This window comes from Dendropsophus ebraccatus, chromosome 13 (assembly GCF_027789765.1).
Source record: "Dendropsophus ebraccatus isolate aDenEbr1 chromosome 13, aDenEbr1.pat, whole genome shotgun sequence".
NCBI classification, from domain to species: Eukaryota; Metazoa; Chordata; class Amphibia; order Anura; family Hylidae; genus Dendropsophus; species Dendropsophus ebraccatus.
This window is the reverse complement of record NC_091466.1, coordinates 50,645,699-50,666,551: the sequence shown is the minus strand read 5'-3', so window position 1 is coordinate 50,666,551 and position 20,853 is coordinate 50,645,699. Positions and strand designations below refer to the sequence as shown.

Here is a 20,853-nt window from a genome sequence, read left to right as displayed (position 1 = left end):
GGTGACATGGGCAGACTGGGGGTAGCTGGGGGCAGACTGGGGGTAGCTGGGGGCAGACTGGGGGTAGCTGTGGCAGACTGTGGGTGACTGGGGGTATCTGGGCAGACTGTGGGTGACTGGGGGTAGCTGTGGCAGACTGGGGGGTGTCTGGAGCAGACTGGGGGGTGACTGGTGGAGACTGGGGGTGACTGGTGCAGACTGGGGGGTGGTTGGGGCAGACTGTGGGTGACTGTGGCAGACTGGGGGGTGTCTGGAGCAGACTGGGGGGTGATTGGTGGAGACTGGGGGGTTAGTGGGGCAGACTGAGGGTGACTATGGTAGCTGGGGCAGACTGTGGGTAGCTGGGGCAGATTGTGGGTAGCTGGGGCAGACTGTGGGTGACTGGGGGTATCTGGGCAGACTGTGGGTGACTGGGGGTAGCTGGGGCACAGTGGGGGGTGGCTGGAGTAGACTGGGGGAGACTGGAGCAGACTGGGGGTGACTGGAGCAGACTGGGGGTCGCTGGGGCAGACTGAGGGTAGCTGGGGCAGAATGGGGGGAGACTGGGGCAGACTGGATGGTGACTGGGGGTAACTTAAGCAGACTTGGGGGTGACGGGGTCACTTGGGGTAGCTGGGGCAGACTGGGGGTAGCTGGGGCAGACTGGGGGTGACTGGAACAGACTGGGTGGTGAGTGGGGGTAGCTTAAGCAGACTGGGGGGTGACTGGGGGTTACTTGGGGTAGCTGGGGCAGACTAGGGCTAGCTGGGGAAGACTGGGGGTCTCTGGGGCAGACTAGAGTAGCTGGGGCAGACTGGGGGGAGACTGGGGAAGACTGGGTGGTGACTGGGGGTAACTTAGGCAGACTGGGGGGTGACTGGGGGTTACTTGGGGTAGCTGGGGCAGACTGGGAGTAGCTGGGGCAGACTGGGGGTGACTGGAGCAGACTGGAGGTGACTGGAGCAGACTGGGGGGAGACTGGGGCAGACTTGGTGGTGATGGGGGTAGCTGAAGCAGACTGGGGGCTACTTGGGGTAGCAGAGGCAGACAGGGGGCTACTTGGGGTAGCTGAGGCAGACTGGAGGGTGACTGGGGCAGACTTTAGCATCATGCCCATCATCATCCTTCAGCATCATCCCCTCATGTGGGCCCCTCATTATACCACCAGTATAATACAGTGAGTACTGCGAGACTGCTGGTATACTGAGGGGCCCACATGAGGGGATGATGCTGAAGGAGGTAAAGCTATATACATTGGTGTGAGAGGCTAGGACACTGTATACCAGTCACAGCTGTGATTACCAATCTTCCAGTGTCCTAGCCTCTCATACCAATGTACATAGCGTTATCTCCTTCAGCATTATCCCCCTCATGTGGGCTCCTCAGTATACCAGCAGTCTCACAGCACTGTATAATACTGGTGGTATAATGAGGTGCCCTCATGAGGGGGATTATAAACTATACATTGGTGTGAGAGGCTAGTATACTGGTAATCAGACTGCTAATCAGAGCTGTGACTGGTATACACTGTATACCAGTCACTGGTATACACTGTATACCATTCCTTCAGCATAATCCCCCTCATGTGGACACCTTATTACCTGGCTCCCTGCAGCACACGGCCATCTTGCTCTTATATCCCAGAGACAGGAGTGAGTGACCTCACTGTCAGGTCCTGTAGCTGGGAGAAGAGAGCGGCCTCTGGTGGCTGGAGGCAGAAAATACAGCCTCCGGCCAAAAAGCCTATGCTTAGGCTTCAATGCATTGGGGGCCGTCACATGCATGCGGGGCATGATGTCAGTAGCGGTCTTCAGCACCAAGCACCCCAAGCGATCGCTTGGGGCCCCCAACATCCAGGGGGCCCCCACGTCCTGCTCTTGTGCTCAAGACCGCTGGACAGGGCCGCTGCCCCGCTCGCTGCTGCGATCTGAACTGTAACTATGAGCACTCGTAATGAGCGTTCATAGTTACATGCAGCAGCAGCACTTACAGGGCGGGAGCCATTGGCTCCCTTCCTGACAGTCACTCTTGTGGCCACAGAAAGTGTTTTCCCTGTGGTCACAAGTGGCCACTTTGTCCTTGTGGTGCCGGCGCTCCAGTGACATCACTGGAGCATTAGCGCCAGAACAAGGGGAGCGCGGCCTCTTGTGACCGCAGGGAAAACCCTTCCTGCGACCACAAGAATGAAGAGAAGAGGAGACGCCAGGTGAGTATAAGTGTTTGTTTTATTGTGTTATATACTATATGGGAGGGGGAGCACACAGGGGTCTGTTTAACTGGGGGAGAGCACAGCGGGGGAATATATAAATGGGGGAGCACACAGGGGGGTCTATATAAATGGGGGGAGCACACAAGGGGCTATATAACAGGGGGAGCACACAAGGGGCTATATAACAGGGGGAGCACACAGGGGGGCTATATATAACTGGGAGAGCACACAGGTCTATAGACTACTGGGGCTTCACAGAGGGGTCTATATACAACTGGGGGAGCACACAGGAGGTCTATATTCAAGTGGGGGAGCACACAGGGGGCTATATACTACTGAGGGAGCACACATGGGTCTATATACTACTTGGGGAGCACACAGGGGTCTATATACTACTGGTGGGGTACACAGGGGGTCTATATACTACTGGGGGAATATACAGGGGGTCTATATACTACTGGTGAGGCACAAAGGGGGTCTATATACTGCTGGGGGCAGCACACAGGGGGTCTATATATAACTGGGGGAGCACACGGGGGCTAAATACCACTGAGGGAGCACACAGGGGGGCTATATACTAGTGGGGGAGCACACAGGGGGTATATACAACTGGGGGCAGCACACAGTGGGTATATACGACTGGGGGGAGCACACAGGGGGTCTATATACAACTGGGGCAGCCCACAGGAGGTCCATATACTTCTGGGGGAGCACATGGGGGGCTATATATAACTGGGGGAACACACAGGGTTCTATATAATACTGGGGGAAGCACACAAGGGGTATATAATACTGGAGGCAGGACACAAGGGGTATATACTATTGGGGGAGCACACAAGGGGTATATACTACTGGCGGTAGCGCACAAGGGGTATATACTACTGGGGGCAGCACACAGCGGTCTATTGTTGTGGAGCGCATGTTGAGGGGGGGGCCCAGACATAACTTTGCTTGGGGCCCCAGAAATGCCAAGACCGCCCCTGCATGATGTCACATGGGGTGGGGCTTACCAGGACAAACCCGGGACATTACTTAGCCGGAACTGGCCTGTCAAATCCGGGACAGTCCCGGCGAAAACGGGACTGTTTGCAACTATGCATTTTGTGGGATTATCTGTAAGGGTACAAACACACGGGCCGGATCTGCAGCGGATTTCTTGCTGTGAATTTGCAGTGAAATCTGCTGCAGATCCCTTGTCTGTAGTTTCTATGAGAAGACATAATCGCAGCAGGGTTGATGTCCCGCTGCAAGTATATAAGGAGACCGCCCCGTTAACCCCCCACCGGCTGAAGCATACTGTACCTGCTCCACGCTCTGGCAAGAGCCCCCGAAGCGGAGTGTGGAGCAGTATGCTTCAGCTGGCAGGGGGTTAATGGGGTGGTCTCCTTACATACTCGCAGTGGGATGTCAATCCCGCTGCGAGTATGTCTTCTCATAGAAACTACAGGCAAGGTGTCAGGAATCTGCAGTAGCCTATGTGAACTGGACCTGGTGTTTTTCCTTTGTGTGCCACACCCGATCGCTTCTCAGCTTCTGGCTATGCAGGAGTTAAGCTGAGAAGCTCCTGGTCTTGATTTTACACCTGTGTTGTTGCTGTGATTGACAGGTTTCTCTGCCTGTCTGTACCTGGAAGATCAGAGCGCCGGTCCAATGAGGATCCAGACCGGGCTCTTGGTCAGCATAAAAGCTAAGCACAGACTGAGTGCCAGCGCTGACTAATTAGGTGTATTCCTGGTCCCAGCTCTCCTTGTATATTCCTGCGCTCCCGTCCTATCCCTCCTACTGCTCGACTAGTTTTTCTGACCTCCTGCCTGACTTGTGACTACTCTTTTGGATTACTGATTTTGTACTACGCCCAGATCGATTCTGGGTCGTCAGCAAACTTTGTTAACCCCATGTTTTTTTCCAGTTTAGAGGTATGTCCCCTCCAGGTCAGGTGCCCAGTGAATGTTACTGGGGCTGACTCGGCTCCTTTTGCCCAGGGGGACGTACGATACATAACCCCACGCTTGGAAGTCAAGGTGGGATCTGTTCATGTGGAACATCTTGATTTTCTCCTTATGCATAATTTGTCATCAGATGTGATTCTGGGATTGCCTTGGCTGAAAGTGCATAACCCTGTTTTTGATTGGTCTAGTAGGGAACTTACTCGGTGGGGTCCTGAATGTAGTTCCCATTGTATCCCGGTGTCGCTGGCAGAATGTTCCCCTGGGGAGGGAGAGATTCCAGAATTCCTGTCTGACTACGCGGATGTGTTCGATGAAAAGGCAGTAGAAGTATTGCCTCCTCATAGACCGTATGATTGTCCTATCGATTTAATTCCTGGTGTAAAATATCCTAGAGGTCGTATTTTTAATTTATCATGTCCTGAGAGGGAGGCCATGCGAGAGTACATAAGGGATAGTTTACGTAAAGGCCATATTCGTCCTTCCTCCTCTCCTTTGGGGGCGGGCTTCTTTTTTGTCGGCAAAAAAGACGGTGGGCTTCGGCCTTGCATTGACTACCGGGAGTTGAACAAAATTACGGTTAAAAATCAACACCCGTTACCCCTCATTCCGGATTAGTTTAACCAAATTGTTGGTGCTAAATGGTTTTCTAAGGTGGATCTACGTGGAGCTTATAATCTTATAAGGATCCGGGAGGGGGATGAGTGGAAGACCGCCTTTAATACCCCAGAGGGCTATTTCTAGTATCTTGTTATGCCCTTTGGGTTATGTAATGCTCCGGCGGTCTTCCAACACTTTGTGAACGATGTATTTCGTGAACATTTGGGACGATTCCTTGTTGTCTATTTGGATGATATTCTGATTTTTTCACCTGATTGGGCTTCTCACATATTACATGTACGTACAGTAATGGAGCTTCTGAGGCAGAATAATCTGTATGCCAAGTTATCGAAATGCCAGTTTGGTATCCAGGAAGTCTCGTTTCTTGGTTACTACATTACCCCTAATTCGTTTGGTATGGACCCCCTTAAAGTTACTGCCATTGAAAACTGGGAGCGACCCAATAACCTGAAGGCCCTGCAAAGGTTCTTGGGATTTGCTAATTACTATCGAAAATTTATTAAAAACTTCTCACTGGTAGCCAAACCCCTTACGGATTTGACTAGGAAGGGGGGGGACTTAGTTAACTGGTCCCCAGAAGCAATCATGGCATTCGATAAACTTCGGCGATGTTTTACAGAAGCTCCAGTGCTGGCTCAGCCTGATTTTGAACGCCCTTTCATAGTGGAGGTGGACGCATCTGAGGTGGGTTTCTGGGAAAGACATGCATGCCCCACGTCTGGTTCATCAATTTCATGCACGTAATCCGTCTAAGCCAGGTCCGTTCAATAAGGGTCCTGAGGCCCCTCATAAGAGGAGGGGTACTGTCAGGAATCTGCAGTAGCCTGTGTGAACTGGACCTGGTGTTTTTCCTTTGTGTGCCACACCCGATCGCTTCTCAGCTTCTGGCTATGCAGGAGTTAAGCTGAGAAGCTCCTGGTCTTGATTTTACACCTGTGTTGTTGCTGTGATTGACAGGTTTCTCTGCCTGTCTGTACCTGGAAGATCAGAGCGCCGGTCCAATGAGGATCCAGACCGGGCTCTTGGTCAGCATAAAAGCTAAGCACAGACTGAGTGCCAGCGCTGACTAATTAGGTGTATTCCTGGTCCCAGCTCTCCCTTGTATATTCCTGCGCTCCCCGTCCTATCCCTCCTACTGCTCGACTCGTTTTTCTGACCTTCTGCCTGACTTGTGACTACTCTTTTGGATTACTGATTTTGTACTACGTTGCCCGTGTGGTTTTACCCGGCCTGGTTTACTATTCCTTATTGTGTTCGTCTGTCCGTATTGTTTTGTGTATCACGTATATAGCGCAGGAAACGTCTCTGTGGTTGTCCGCGACCGCCTAGGGTCGGCTGAGGCAATTAGGCAGGGACAGTGGGTGGTTCAGATAGGGCCCACTGTCTGGTTGTGTCTGTGTTAGTCTGACACAAGGGATCCGCAGCGGATTTCACTGCGAATTCGCAGTGAGAAATCTGCTGCAGATCCAGCCTGTGTGTTTGGACAATAAAAGGGAAAATCTGTGACATTTCGGCATCAATATCCACAGCAGAAATCTAATGAAGGTCTAATCTAATAAGGTGATACCTACATCTCAGCCTTCTCTGCCCCTATCTGATCCTCAGGGGTATCACACCTGCTCCCCATCTGTCAGGTGTTCTCAAGTCATATTCTACCTGTAGCCTTCTCCCACTGCCTGCTGGTCCAGGAGATGGGGCCTTCACAGCCTGGCCTGAAAACAAGTCACCAAATAGGGGGATTTAGCAGAAGGATGATTAAGAACTTCCCTCCTATTTATTCTGGTGAGGTCACAGACCCAACTCATATCTGTTCCTTCTACTGGATGCAGCTACCTTGGCCCCTATTCCCTTCTACTGGGTGCTTCCACCTTGGCCCTTATTCCCTTCTACTGGGTGCTTCCACCTTGGCCCCTATTCCCTTCTACTGGGTGCTTCCACCTTGGCCCTTATTCCCTTCTACTGGGTGCTGCCCCCTTGGCCCCTATTCTTGTCTACTGGGTGCTGCCCCCTTGCCCCCTATTCCTGTCTACTGGGTGCCTCCACCTTGGCCCCTATTCCCTTCTACTGGGTGCTTCCACCTTGGCCCCTATTCCCTTCTACTGGGTGCTTCCACCTTGGCCCTTATTCCCTTCTACTGGGTGCTTCCACCTTGGCCCTTATTCCCTTCTACTGGGTGCTTCCACCTTGGCCCTTATTCCCTTCTACTGGGTGCTGCCCCCTTGGCCCCTATTTCTGTCTACTGGGTGCCTCCACCTCCCCTATTCCCTTCTACTGGGCACGGCCCCTTTGCCTCTATTCCCTTCTACTGGATGCAGTCCCTTGGCTCCTATTCATTTGTACTTGGAGCAGCCCTTTAGCCTTGCTTTACAACATGCTGAAAAAATAATTGACCTAAAATTGCACCAAGGAGGGGCCTGTCAGTGGTGAGGGGAGAACAGCCAGTAATTGAGAAGGGGCCTGGTATTGATAGAAAGGGGCCTGTGAGTGACGGAGGAGAGGCCTGGCAGTGGTATGGAGGGGCTTGTGACTGATAGAGGAGGGGCCTGGCTGTGATGAGGAAGGGGCAGTCAGTGAATAAAGAGGGGCCTGTCAGTAATGGAGGAGGAGCAGTCAGTGAGAAGAAAGGGGCCTGTGAGGGAGGGAGGAGCAGCAGTCACTGGTGAGGGAAGAGCAGTTAATGGTGGAGGCACCCTAAGCACTAAGCCTGAATATACTGCATTAATGACCCATTCACTCTCCCTAAATATCGCCAATGTTCACTTGTTTCACTTGTAATTAATCATAAACTGTGATGCTGTAAAATGATTGTAATGTGATCAGGACTGATGAGTGTAAATGCTGTACATAGGGACAATGATATTTTGCATTGCTGACAAAGATGCAAAGATGGAGACTGAACACTATATTTATTTATGTTTTTCCCGCTCCCCCCACACTGAGTGCTGCGAGTGGCTTTGTTAGTTGTGAGCGCTCCTAATGAGCAAATACAGCACTGACAGTAGACAGAGTGAAGAGTCATGGAGCTGGTGCAAGCTTTCGCCTGCCTCACTATCTCAAAGTGATGTCTTGCGCGTCCCTACCCTGCCGCTCTCTGGTTAAGCAATTGACAAGTCAATTGTTTGAGCGGAGAGCAGAGGTGCCTGAGACATCACATTGAGACAGCGAGGCAGGTGGGATTCCGCTCAGAATTTCGGCCTGTTTTGCTCGGTGTGCACATCCTGACCGTGTAGGCATCCCCCCCCGTGTATAATTAAAAAACAAAAAACAAAGCCATACTTACCTGCCTGCAGCTACTGGAACGATGCCTGCAGCCACAAGAGGTACTGTCAGAGAGGGAAACCAATGGTTCCTTCCTCTGTCAGTACACTACTGTATTTAAAGAGTCACTATCACTTCAGAAAGTGATAGTTCACTGAGTCACCTGATTAGTCAGACTTACAATGAAGCTCTATGGAGCCCGATTGATCAGTCTGACTGATCACGTGACTGAGAGAGGACGCACTGCAACGCGTCTTCTCCCGGCTCTATCTCCTGATCGGTACAGGTGTGAGCACTCAGACCCAGACCGATCAAAACTTTTGACATGTCTCTATGACATGTCAAAAGTTTTCTGAAGTGACAGTGACACTTTATAACTATAAGCACTTATTAGCACTCAAACTATAATCTAATGACTTGCACAGTTTCTGTGTTTCCAACCCGCTCCTGCTTTTGGCTGAAAAAATACAGACCAAAATCCTGACAGAAATACTATTTGTGAACTAAAAATAATACACTAGTCAGCGTAATACGCAAGTCAGCTGCTGCAGAACCTCATAATACACATTTCATCTGCTACAGAACCTTATAACGACTGTCGCAGAGCCTCATAATGGATATCTCAGCTGCTGTAGAACATCACAATATAGACCTCAGCTGCTGCAGAATCTCATAATGCACAACTCAGTTAAGCTACGTTTACAAGGAACAATAATTTGCCCGATTGTACGATTAACGATGTCAGAGTAACAATTTTCTTTTTCATAACAATCAGCGTTTAGACGGTACGATATATAGTACGGACAATTCGCTTTGCGATCGTTTTGCGATCGCTTAAGCCAAGCTCACACATTGCTTAAATCGGCGAACGACTGTTTACACGGAACGATTTGCAAATTTTTAGCAAACAATGAACAACGATTTGAGAACATGTTGAAAGATCAAAATGAACGATTTCTCGTTCGTCGTTTGATCGTTCGCTGCGTTTACACGTAACGATTATCGTTCAAAATCGTTATCGCGCAAATTGCACGATAATCGTTACGTGTAAACACACCTTTAGAGAACATCATATCACACTACCCAAGTATGGACACTACTACAATCCTACTGCCATCTTGGGGGCAATAGGTGTAACAACAAGTAAATAATGAGCAGCTAGAAATAGTGTAAATAGGCTTCTATTAACCCTTTCAGAACCAGGCATTTTTCAAATCTGACCTGTCTTACTTTATGTGGTTATAGCTATGTGATGCTTTAACTTATCCTAGAGATTCTGAGATCGTTTTTTTTCGTAATACATTGTAATTTATCTGGATATTTTTTTCCACTGTGCGCAAAAACCCCTGGACGTTGCGCAAAAACTATCATTAGGTACATGGGCACATCCCGGGCTATTTTTATTCGCCTATGTAATTTTTTGGCCTAAAATGCTTGGTTAGGGTAGGTAGGAGTGGAGCACTGCTGCTCAATTTTTGGTGCAAAAACAAGAAAATTGCACATGATAAATCTGTCTAATAATGTATCTAACGCACCTCCTCCAAGCATAATTAAAAAAAAAAAAGCTCATAAATCTTATAAACCTTGGGCAAAAAATTACACTGTGTGTGGAATTTGGAGGCAGCAGATGGCAGTAGTTGCAGTGCTCTCCTGCAGTCAGTGTCTGTGGCGGGCGGGGGAGGGGGGGGGGGGCGATTATGCTGGCGGGAAGTGCAGGCAGCTGTAAATCCTGATCCTGTCACTGCCGCACTGAGACACTGTCTCTCTGTGGGGGAGTGCTGTTGGTGAGTGAGCTAACAGTGCCACATGCTAGTACCATGGAGGAAGACCCTGTGTTTTGCTGATGGGAGCTGGGCCATGTCGTGCCCTACTACTTAATGTATACCTCTGACTTATAGCTAAGATAGATACATATTAGTGATATCCGTTACAGGTAGACTCCTGTGGTACAAAAGTATACCACAAGGTTTATGTTTGTTTGTTTATTTGTTTTTACAGTATATGGCTCTATGGAAGTGTTATGCCAAACAGTCAAAGAATGTAGACCTGAACAGAAATCACCCTAATGAAGGACAAAATGACATTTCTCTGATCTTTACTGGGTAATAGGTGTTTATGGATACGGTTACTGTATATGCCAGGGGAATTTCAAATGCATTGGACAATCATACCTCAGAAAAATAGCCTTAATTGTAGTTTCCTCAAAAGCATATTGACAATCACTAGCCCATTAGGCCTCATTCACATGGTCCGTGCCGTAATTCGCGCCACAATGAGTGGAGGAGGATTGCTGCATGGACCCCTCAAAGCGTAACTGTCATTTCAGGGACATTTTTCTGAAAACATTAAGGGTATATTCACACGGGCGGGCTCGCAGCGAGATTCTCGCTGCAAGCCCGGCAGGTCCTGTCAGTTCCCATAAACTACATACTTGCTGCGGTCTAAACGACCGCAGCGAGTATGTAATTATACCGCGCTTAACCCCTTCTACTCCCGCCGGCTCCCCCGCTGTAAGCAGCATACATTACCTGTCCTTGCTGCACGGGTCCGGCGTCCTGCTCTCCCGTCCGGCCAATCAGTGGCTGCGGCTGGGCAACACACTAATTGGCCGGACGGGAGAGCAGGACGCCGGACCCGTGCAGCAAGGACAGGTAATGTATGCTGCTTACAGCCGGCGGGAGTAGAAGGGGTTAAGCGCGGTATAATTACATACTCGCTGCGGTCGTTTAGACCGCAGCAAGTATGTAGTTTATGGGAACTGACAGGACCTGCCGGGCTCGCAGCGAGAATCTCGCTGCGAGCCCGCCCGTGTGAATATACCCTTAATATCAACAGTTCAAGCGATTTTAAGAAACTCTGTAATAGGTTTTATGTACTAAAAGAGTTTCCTTCTGGACTGAAAAAGCAATCTCCCAGCCTCCCCCCTCACATCAAATGAAGCAGGATTTCTGTCTCCATTATGTGGCTATGGAGAGGGGAGGAGCTGTTAGGAGTGACTGAGCACGGAGCAGTCCTGCACAGCACAACACCCTGCAATCTTCTCTCAGTGAGTTCATAGATAAGCACTGACCTTTCTGACCCCAGAATCCTGCGGTTTAGGTGCCCAGAGCTGACCTTCATGTCACCTCTTCCTGCTCCCTCATCTCCCTCAGCCCCTCCCCTCTTCATAGGCTTACAATGGAGAGAGCAGAGCCCGTCTTCACTGGCTTCTCTGTAATGAAGACGTGTTTGCCTGATAATGCACAGATAAGAAGTCAGGGGGGAGGCTGGGAGATTGCTTCTTGAGTACAGAAGGAGTCTTTTTTGGCTGATGAAACCTATTACAGAGTTTCTTAAAATCGCTTATACTACAGATTTCTGCAATAAAAAAAAACATGACAGTTACGCTTTAAGGGAAGTATAGTCTCCCCTGCCGCCCGGCAGCAGAGATGAAAGGAGGGCTTAATGTGCGCCACCAGCTCCCTGCCCCCCTCCCCAGGCTGCCAGCACCCATGCCCCAGTGCCAGCAGCCACACTCACTGCTGCTCCAGGGGTGATCCCTACAGCAGGCAGAAGTAGCTGGGAGCCAATGGCTGCCGGACCAGCGGTGACAGCGGCTGCCAGCGCTGGGGCATGGGTGCTGGCAGCCTAGGGAGGGGGGCAGGGAGCTGGAAGAGGCTGGCGGGGGGGGGGGGGAGGGGTGATCCCAGCTGAGGGGAGAACTGTCAGAGGTAATTGGGAGCAGAGGGAGCTGGCGGCTACCAGACTAGTGGTGTCGGGGGCTGTCAGCACAGAGACAGGTGCAGGAACCTGGGGAGGATGGCGGGGGTGATCCCACGGAATGGACTGCAGCAGCAGGAAACGCCAGAGGAGCAGAGGGGACGAGACGCCACCAACTTTACAGAGAAATGAACAGGCCATTCTGTAGTAAGTGCAGGGGAAATGCACTATAGGCTCGTTTCCCATAATAAGTGTCTATTAGTAATTTTCACAACTTTTGTTGGGCAATAACATATCTTAAAATTGATTTTGCTCCTTAAATTGATTTCTCCTTTAATCTGCCATTTAGGACTCCATTCTGGTCCTGCCGTTTGCCTATATGACTGCGTTTTTTTACTACCTGAATCTTACAGTTACTACTGTATGTATCTGCATAAGATACTCAATATGTGTCTCATACAGAAAAATAAAAGAAAGCAAGCTTCGGTGCACATAGCAGAAGCTGAGGGATGTGGAGAGTCATGTGGACACCTAAGGCTGCATTCACAAGTTCCGGGAAGTTGTCCGTGCTCACGGATCCGTGCGCACGGACAATTTTACAGCCCATTGCTTTCTATTGGGCTATTCAGATGTTCCGTGATTTCACGGATCCGTGATCCGTTCCGTTAGAAAATAGGACATGTCATTACTCGGAACGGATGCACGGAAAGGATTCCCCATAGAAATCAATGAGATCTGTGTTTTTCACGGATGTACACGGATGTGACATCCGTGTTCATCCGTGAAAAACACAGATGTGATGTAATCAATGTAATTTAAAATGCTTTAACACAGATCCATGAAAAAAACGGACACTGATACAAAACGGATGCAAAACGGATGAAAAACGGACTGTTTTGCACGAATCATGGAGGTTGCTGCCGGACCACAATCACGGACCGGGAAAAACACTGAAAGTGTGAATGCAGCCTAACAGAACCTGAATGATATCCTAATGTCACTGCCATAAGGGGAAAATTATTTTCCTTTGAGGGTCTCTTTAATTGATCAGGATTCTGGGGAAATCTCTTTAAAAAGTTTAGTGCATGTAGCGATAGTAGCCAATAGTTGTCACCCAGGAACAGACAAAACTAAGAAACTGCAGAATAATATTATAGAAGGAAGCTAATGATTACATTATATTGTAGGTAAAGCACAATCACCCTTGGATGAATGCAATATAATCCCTGGCTCATGTCTGCATGGTGTCTGTGCTGGAATAGGAAAGTATATTGCAATGTCATCGATTAACCTGGGATGACTGACACTGCCTAGTCACAAGCAGCAGCCTATATAACAGAGTAGAGGTCACTTCCCCTGCACCCCTTCAGCCCATGCTGTGACTACATCTGCAGACTGGAATGAATGGTGTGGGCAAAGAGGGAGGAGGGCTGCGCATGCGCGTTACCAGGCTGGGGCTGTAGAGCCTGGCTCCCAGATTGATGTGTGTTACCTGCCCCTCTCCGGAGAATAGCACCAGCCTGGGCGGGTCCTGCACTGGAGACCAGAGAGGAAGATCAATTCCAGCATCTGATTGTTATAAGGGCAGCCCTGGATGCATGGAGAGGAGGAGGAGGATGCTCACTGGACATGACTGATGCCAATGGCTCATTGCAAGAGCAGGCTGCACACAAGGCTGGCTGGTAAGGCTCCTCTGTATGATGCCACCTTTACTATGATGTGTTATTTCGTCATATATGTAAGGGCAGATGACATAAGAGCAGCTCTGGGCAGGCTTTGCCTTTTGCAGTAGGGAGAGAATGCACAGCAAGTCATAGCAGCAATGTTTACCCTGTTCTGTTAGAATTTCTATGTTTCTATGGTGCAGACTAAAATGTAGCAACTGATGTGTTCATACAGTGCCCAGGCTGGCACAGGAAGGCACCCCTAACTTTATTTTATATTCAGAGGCTGGCACATGTCTCCTTGACTGGGTGTGCACTTTGTTTACCTTTCCATCAAAGTTATTTACAAATAAATGTATAGAATTAGGTAAACAAAACTTTAGTCTGTCAGTTTCTGACTTCCTCCTCCTCTCAAGTTCCTGTAGGAAAGCTGGGTGACCAACATGGCCACCACCAAAGGCTCTCACCCAACTTTCCCAAAATCCTGAATATTAGATCATTAGCCTTATTAAGGCTTATAGCACCAGCCTATTCCATAATGGTGTACAGAAAAGACGCTGTCAACATGCCCACCACCAAAGGCTCTCACCCAACTTTCCCAAAATCCTGAATATTAGATCATTAGCCTCATTAAGGCTTATAGCACCAGCCTGTTCCATAATGGTGTACAGAAAAGACGCTGTCAACATGGCCGATTGTCTCACTGAAGGCGTATTTGCATTCATTTGTATTAGAGAGAGAGAGAAAAAAGAAAAGAAATGTGTGAAAATGTGACTGGAGGTGAGATCTGGAAAATCTTGTCTATGTCTGTAGCTGCTGTACCAGAAATACTTGTTATATGACTAGTACCCAGATCGCAGCGAAGGTTCACATTGTTTATCAAACTAGGTTTTACTTGGCTGTAAACAGAAATGTGAAGATTATATACAATAGGTCTGTGCCGTATATGAGCCATGAGCAAAAATTTTGACCCCACTTTGGTGTTCTTACATTATATGTCACCATTCATTTGAATGAACATCATGTAATATAACAATAACCCATGTACCGTATGTCGAAGCGATACTAACTAATCGCCAGGACCTGCACTGATCAACTTATTGCCAGGACAAGCCTTTACAATCAGATTAAAGAAACAATGATAATTATTCTTTTATTTCTATAGCACCAAATGATTCCGTAGAACTTAACTTAAGTAAATGACCTGCCTCAGATCGCTTCGAAACAAGCTAGGGAAGCATAACTGTACTGCGAGCGTATGTTCGCGGTTCGTACGCATCCGGCCGCATGTCTATTTTTCCCACGCCCGTAGTTTCAGCCGCACATGTACAGCGGCGTATGATCTACGGACGGATTCATACACAGTGTGAACATAGCCTAAAGGGGTATACCAGCAAAAAAAATAAAAAAAATAATAATAATAATAAAAAAAATCTTTCTGTAATTTACTCCTTTCAAAAAATCTCAAGTCTTATCAGCTGCTGTATGTCCTGCAGTAAGTGGTATTCTTTCCAGTCTGGAGAGCAGGAGAGGTTTTCTATGGTGATTTTCTACTTCTCTGGACAGTTCCTGTCACGGATAAAGGTGGCAGTGGAGAGCACTGTGTCAGACTGGAAAGAATACGCCACTTTCTGCAGGACATACAGCAGCTGATAAGTACTGGAAGACTAGAGATTTTTCAATACAAGTAAATTACAAATCTCTGTCTGAAACCAATTGATTTATAAGCAAAACCTTATTCGCTGGAGTACCCTTTTATAGGTTATTACAGACTTGGGTGGGTTCACACTACGGAATCAGCGCGGATAAATTCCGTCGGATTCCGTCGCTCGTGCCTGCTCACAGCCGCGCACCTCTCCCCCCCATGCCATAAACACCATTCTATGCACTGGCGGATTCCGCAGAAAAAATTTAGATTCTTTCGGCAGATAGCGGAATTGTCCTGCCCATAGAATGATGTCTATGGAGCTGGTGAAAAGGCGTGCGGCCGTGAGTGGGTATGAGCGACGGAATCCATTGGACCTTGCAACTTTAGGACTTCGAAACAGGTCTACGTGTCTATTTCCATTTAAAGGGAAGAGATACATATAAATTAGACAAGATACTGGCAGAACATACCTGAGTGATGCCCATTAATTTCAGTGGACTGAGTCTAATCTGCTGTTGATTATATTCAGCCCATTTGCAAAGATATGTCATTATGATGGACTCTGGTTCAGGCTAGGTTCACACACGGTAAAATAATAGCAAAATACAGCCATAATTTTGAGTGAAAATAAAACAATGTGTGAACAGGTATATAAATTGTGTGAACAGGTATAATATAAATTATTGCCATATTTCAGTATTATTGTACTGTTGGGACCATAGCCTTAAAATCCAGCAGTATTGGTCTGGGTTCACACAGAATTTATTACATTTTGTTGCTAATGTTGTATAGAGAGCACATTTATTTCAATGGCCCGGACAGCTAGTGACTATGTCCAGATCACTTCTCATACAAATATGCTTATTCAGCTGGAATCAATAGTTCACCATACCACACTATTGATTCTGGATAATGTAAATAGGCGTATACATGTAGGAGTTGTCCAATCATAGTCACTATATTTGGTCCATTGAAATGAATAGGTATGATTTGGGCATGCAGCAGTATAGTGAACTGGCACTTTATCAGTGTATCCCTAGCTAAATTTAAATCCTATAGAAGCCAGAAGAATTTATCATCTAACGACTGAAAAAAAAAAAAAAAAAAAAAAAAATATATATATATATATATATATATATATATAAAATCATAGTCCAGTACCGCTCCAGGTACTACCAATCAAACATTACTAAGGGCTTCTCTGAATATATAGACTGGGGCTTTTATGCTGCAATCGTTTATAAGGGCATGTTCACACTGAGTAAATCAGGTGCTCTCGACTCGGCAGCGGAGGCGCACAAGCTCTCCCATAGACAGGCTATGGCACACTGAAGCAGGTTGGATTCTGCAGCGGAGAGTTTCGCCGCAGAACTCCGTCTGATTTACTCAGTGTGAACATACTCTTATCCACAGGATGACATTAGATTTGGCCAATTTTCAGCAATATCATTAAGATTAAATATGTCTACTGTCATTCTCTAAAAACTAATCCCCAAATTTGCTGACTGGGTGGAAATTTAGAACTTTACTATTTTACTTCATTTGTTTTTTTTTCATGTTATAGGAATTTATGAACATGAAAATCTCTTCCATTCATCAGCATATTAAGGGTCTTCTTCAGGCCAGATTAAAAATGAATGGGATATGCTGCGTTTACACGGAATGATTATCGATCGAATTTTCGTGATAACAATCACATTTGAGTGATAATCGGCTCGTGTAAACGCAGCAAACGATCAAGCGACAAGCGAGGAATCGTTCATTTTGATCTTTCAACATGTTCTGAAAATTGTCGTCGGTTGTTCGCTAAAAATTTGCAGATCGCTTTGTGTAACCAGAGGCTTAAGCAATCTTAAAACGATCTTAAAACGATCGCAATAACGATTTTTCGTTATAAAAAACAAACCGTTGTTTTAAAATTGTTAAATGATCGTGTAAACGCAGCATTAGTCTCTGAAATGTTAGCTGCAAATTTACATCTTGGGGTACCTTTTTCTAAGATAGGGCGGTTGGTCTGTGTAGGTATACTTTTTTAGGTTCTAATCATCATGGCAATCCCCTCAAAATTCAAATTTGACAGTTTTTAGTTTGCAGGTGGCAATCTGCATGCAGCTTTGCTTTCATTGATTTCAATGTAGGGGCCCTATTACATGGGACGATTATCGCTCCAAAAATCGTCATATCATTTAAGCGATAATCGTTTTGTGTGAATTGATTGCATCTTTTGAGCTGAACCTAAAGCCTCTATTACATGAACTCCTGTGGAGGAGGAAGCGAGAGCCGACCTGTCAGATCAGCAGTCGCTTCCTCCTTGTTCCCTGCTCGCTATCTGTGCTATTACACACACAAACATCAAGGGGGGGCAGGAAGCGCAGGAAGCTGCAGGTGGCCCATAGAAGAGAGCGGCGGTCTGCTGTCGCCACTCCTGTTGCACAGAGCATCGCGCAGCAGAGTCTCTGTGCTGATCGTTTTGTTTCAGCATGTTAAAAGATCACAATCAGCTGACGTCGTGACCTTTCAACAAGCCCTATTACACTAAGCGATTATCGTCCGATGATCGGCCAAGTATGGACGTTAATCACTTCTTGTAACAGGGCCTTTAAATCATTGTTAACCTTCGCAAATTATTCGCGGTAATTCCGCATTCATTCACTAATCGTTCAGTGTAATGGTGCGTTTACACGTAACGATAATTGGCCCGATCGTACGATTAACGATGTCGGAGTAACGATTTTTTTTTCATAGCGAGCAGCGTTTAGACGGTACGATATATCGTACGGAAAATTCGTTTTGCGATTGTTTTGCGAACGCTTAAGCCTGTCTCACACATTGGTTAAATCGACGAACGACTGTTCACACGGAACGATTTGCGAATTTTTTGTGAACGACGAACGACGATTTGATAACATGTTGAAAGATCAAAATGAGCGATGTATCGTTCGTCGTTTGATCGTTCACTGCGTTTACACGTACTATTATCGTTCGAATTCGATCGTTATCGCGCAAATTCGTACGATTATCGTTAAGTGTAAACGCACCATAATTCCACATCGTTCATTCATTAGATTAGATGGAGTAAACAATCTCAGTAACAATTGTAACTAACAACTATCGTTCTGTGCAATATGGTAAATGATTAGCTCTTGTTTATCGTTAATTCATTTGTCTAATAGGACCCTAAGGCAGTATTCACACGTCCTGTGTTCTGTACGTGAAAACGGGCGACACAGATCAACATCATGCCGGCAGCGAGGGAAACTCTTTCATTACAGTGCCGCTGCAATTTAAAGAGTTTCCCCGCTGCCGACATAAGTTGATACATCATGCTGTCCAGAGGAAAGGTCCTGGTCTTGCATTCAATGTCCGAGTCGGCCATGTTTCATGGACAGAACACAGGACATGTGAATGCAGCCCTAGTCTCATGTAAGTGCACTGTGGAAGAGTGCACTGTTTTTATAGTCAAATCACAACTGTAACAAATTTGCATGATAGGAAGTCACATACATGTTTGCTGTCTGCAACTCATGTCGCAGTTTAGCCCCAGCCTAACATTAGAGCCACGTACATCTGAAATGCAGCGGAAAAGAGAATGCACTGAAATTGCAGTGGAAAATGCGCACCATATCATGTAGATTTACCACTGTTATTGTGTAAATAAAAAAGAAATATCTGTGTTAAAAAATCCGCACCTGCAGGTTTTGCTAAGGAGTTACAGCAAAATGGGGAGTTATTGCAGACTTTGACCTCCCCATTGAAGTAAGTTGGGATAAGCGGCAATAATCTGCAGCATCTCCGGCTTGTTGACATGTTGTAGATTTGAAATCTGCACCACAAGTCTGTCTGCATGGATTTTTTCCTCAGTGCATGGCTGTACAGAAAATCCTGAGCACTTCCACTATATATGAACCTCAACCTAAAGGAATATTCACATGGCAAAAGTCATGCTGTTTTGGTGGCTTAAAACACCAATTTCTGCATTTAAAACAATGCAGAGTCCCATATTGTTATGTATGCGACAGCCATAATTTTCCCACCATCATCTTGCATGAGATTGTAGGCTGAGTCACTCACCTTGCAGTGTCCGGCTGGGATATACATTGGGGCACTCCTAGATGTCTCCCTCCTCTGTATGGCTTGTGGCAGTACATTAGTATTATCTGTCATACATGGTGAAAAAATATATATATACAATGCAATCAAAAGCGTAACTACCACTGTAGCAGCCATAGCAGCTGCTATGGGGCCCACCACATCAGTAGGCCCTGTGGTCTGCTCCTGCAATACTCTGGGCCCCCTCAGCTCTCATCATTTGCAGCACCAGGTGGCCGAGTGGTTCTCTCAGTCTCCCAGGACCTGCAAATGTCCCATTATTTGGAAGCACTCCAGCACTTGCAGTTACGCAGTTATGACTAGACTTGACAGCTTAGTGGCCAGTCAGCAAGGGGGGAGGGCCCAAACAAAAGTTTGCTATGGGGCCCAGCCATTTCTCGACCCTGTATGCAATATATGTTTTAATATACAATATCCTGCTCTATGGAACAGCATAGAGGTCTTATCTGTTCCATCCAACAGTTAAACAATTAAATAAAATCACCCAAATGTAGGGCAATTATTTTTTTTTGTGTCTTCTGGTGATTGGGGTCTATGGATACCTTTGCTATATGCATCATATTTCCTGCCATAAACATAGGCTGTGCTCTCACACATTTTTTTTTGGTTGTTTCTCCCTAATGGGCGGAAGATCAGACATGGACACTGTAAAATGTGACAGCCCAGTTAAAATTATATATAGGTAGGATATAAATTTGAATGACTTTGAATTGACCCGTAATAACATTATTAATCATTACAGTGCAAGGACATAATACAATGTGTATATATATATATATATATATAATATAATGGGGTTGAAGTAGGTAAAGCTGTGTAAGTACTGGATAAATAACCTGGAACAGATAGAAGTAGGCCCAGCACTCATCATAGGCCTGTGTTATAATGAATGCCATCATATCATTAGTCTACTTGTCCTTGTGGATAATGTTTTACAAAGCGACATATTATCTGTACCAACTGGGGAATAGCGGAATATAGTGTCACTTGACTCAGATACAATTTAGAGTCTTTGGCAGAACTCATCATGGGACATGAATTGTCTCTTCAGAATTAACCTCTACTGTGTTAGGCAAACTACTTGATGCCATTTAAAGGGACTCTTTATTTACCCACTGCTTTATTTAATGCAATTGTCCCCTGTTATACAGAGAAGTTAAAAAAATGACCTATATTATTTCCAAGATTTCCAGGGTTTAAGGAATTTCTAGAGGCAATTACATGTGTAATTTTTCCTATAGGCTACAACATACATACATAATACACATAGTATACATAGTGTACTATGTACTTAAAGGGATACTCGGGTGAAAAAAAAAGTTTTCAAAACCAATTGGTGTCAGAAAATTATACATATTTGTAAATGACTTCTATTTAAGAATCTCAAACCTTGCAGTACTTATCAGCTGCTGTATGTCCTGCAGGAAGCAGTGTATTCTTTCCAGTTTGATACAGTGCTCTCTGCTGCCACCTCTGTCCGTGACAGGAACTGTCCAAAGCAGGAGAGAATTTCTATGGAGATTTACATTACTCCTCCTCCTCCATTTCCAATCTAGTGATTAGTGGGAGTCTAATGGTGCGTTTACACAGAGATTTATCTGACAGATTTTGGAAGCCAAAGCCAGCACTGGATTTGAAAAGAGGAGAAATCTCAATCTTTCCTTTATGACCTGTTCCCTTTTTATAGTCTGTTCCTAGCTTTGGCTTCCAAAATCTGTA

General features: G+C 46.4%; 1 protein-coding gene across 2 annotated transcripts in view; it reads left to right on the top strand.

Moving 5' to 3' along the window:
- The first annotated feature begins 13,180 nt into the window (after window positions 1–13,180).
- Window positions 13,181–20,853, top strand: part of ARMH4 (armadillo like helical domain containing 4) — a 115,458-nt gene continuing 107,785 nt past the window's right edge. For both annotated transcript variants that reach the window (XM_069950116.1, XM_069950115.1), the window contains exon 1: window positions 13,181–13,394. In XM_069950116.1, the coding sequence (XP_069806217.1) occupies window positions 13,349–13,394 (46 nt within the window). In that variant the 5' untranslated portion in view covers window positions 13,181–13,348. The remainder of the gene's footprint in view (window positions 13,395–20,853) is intronic.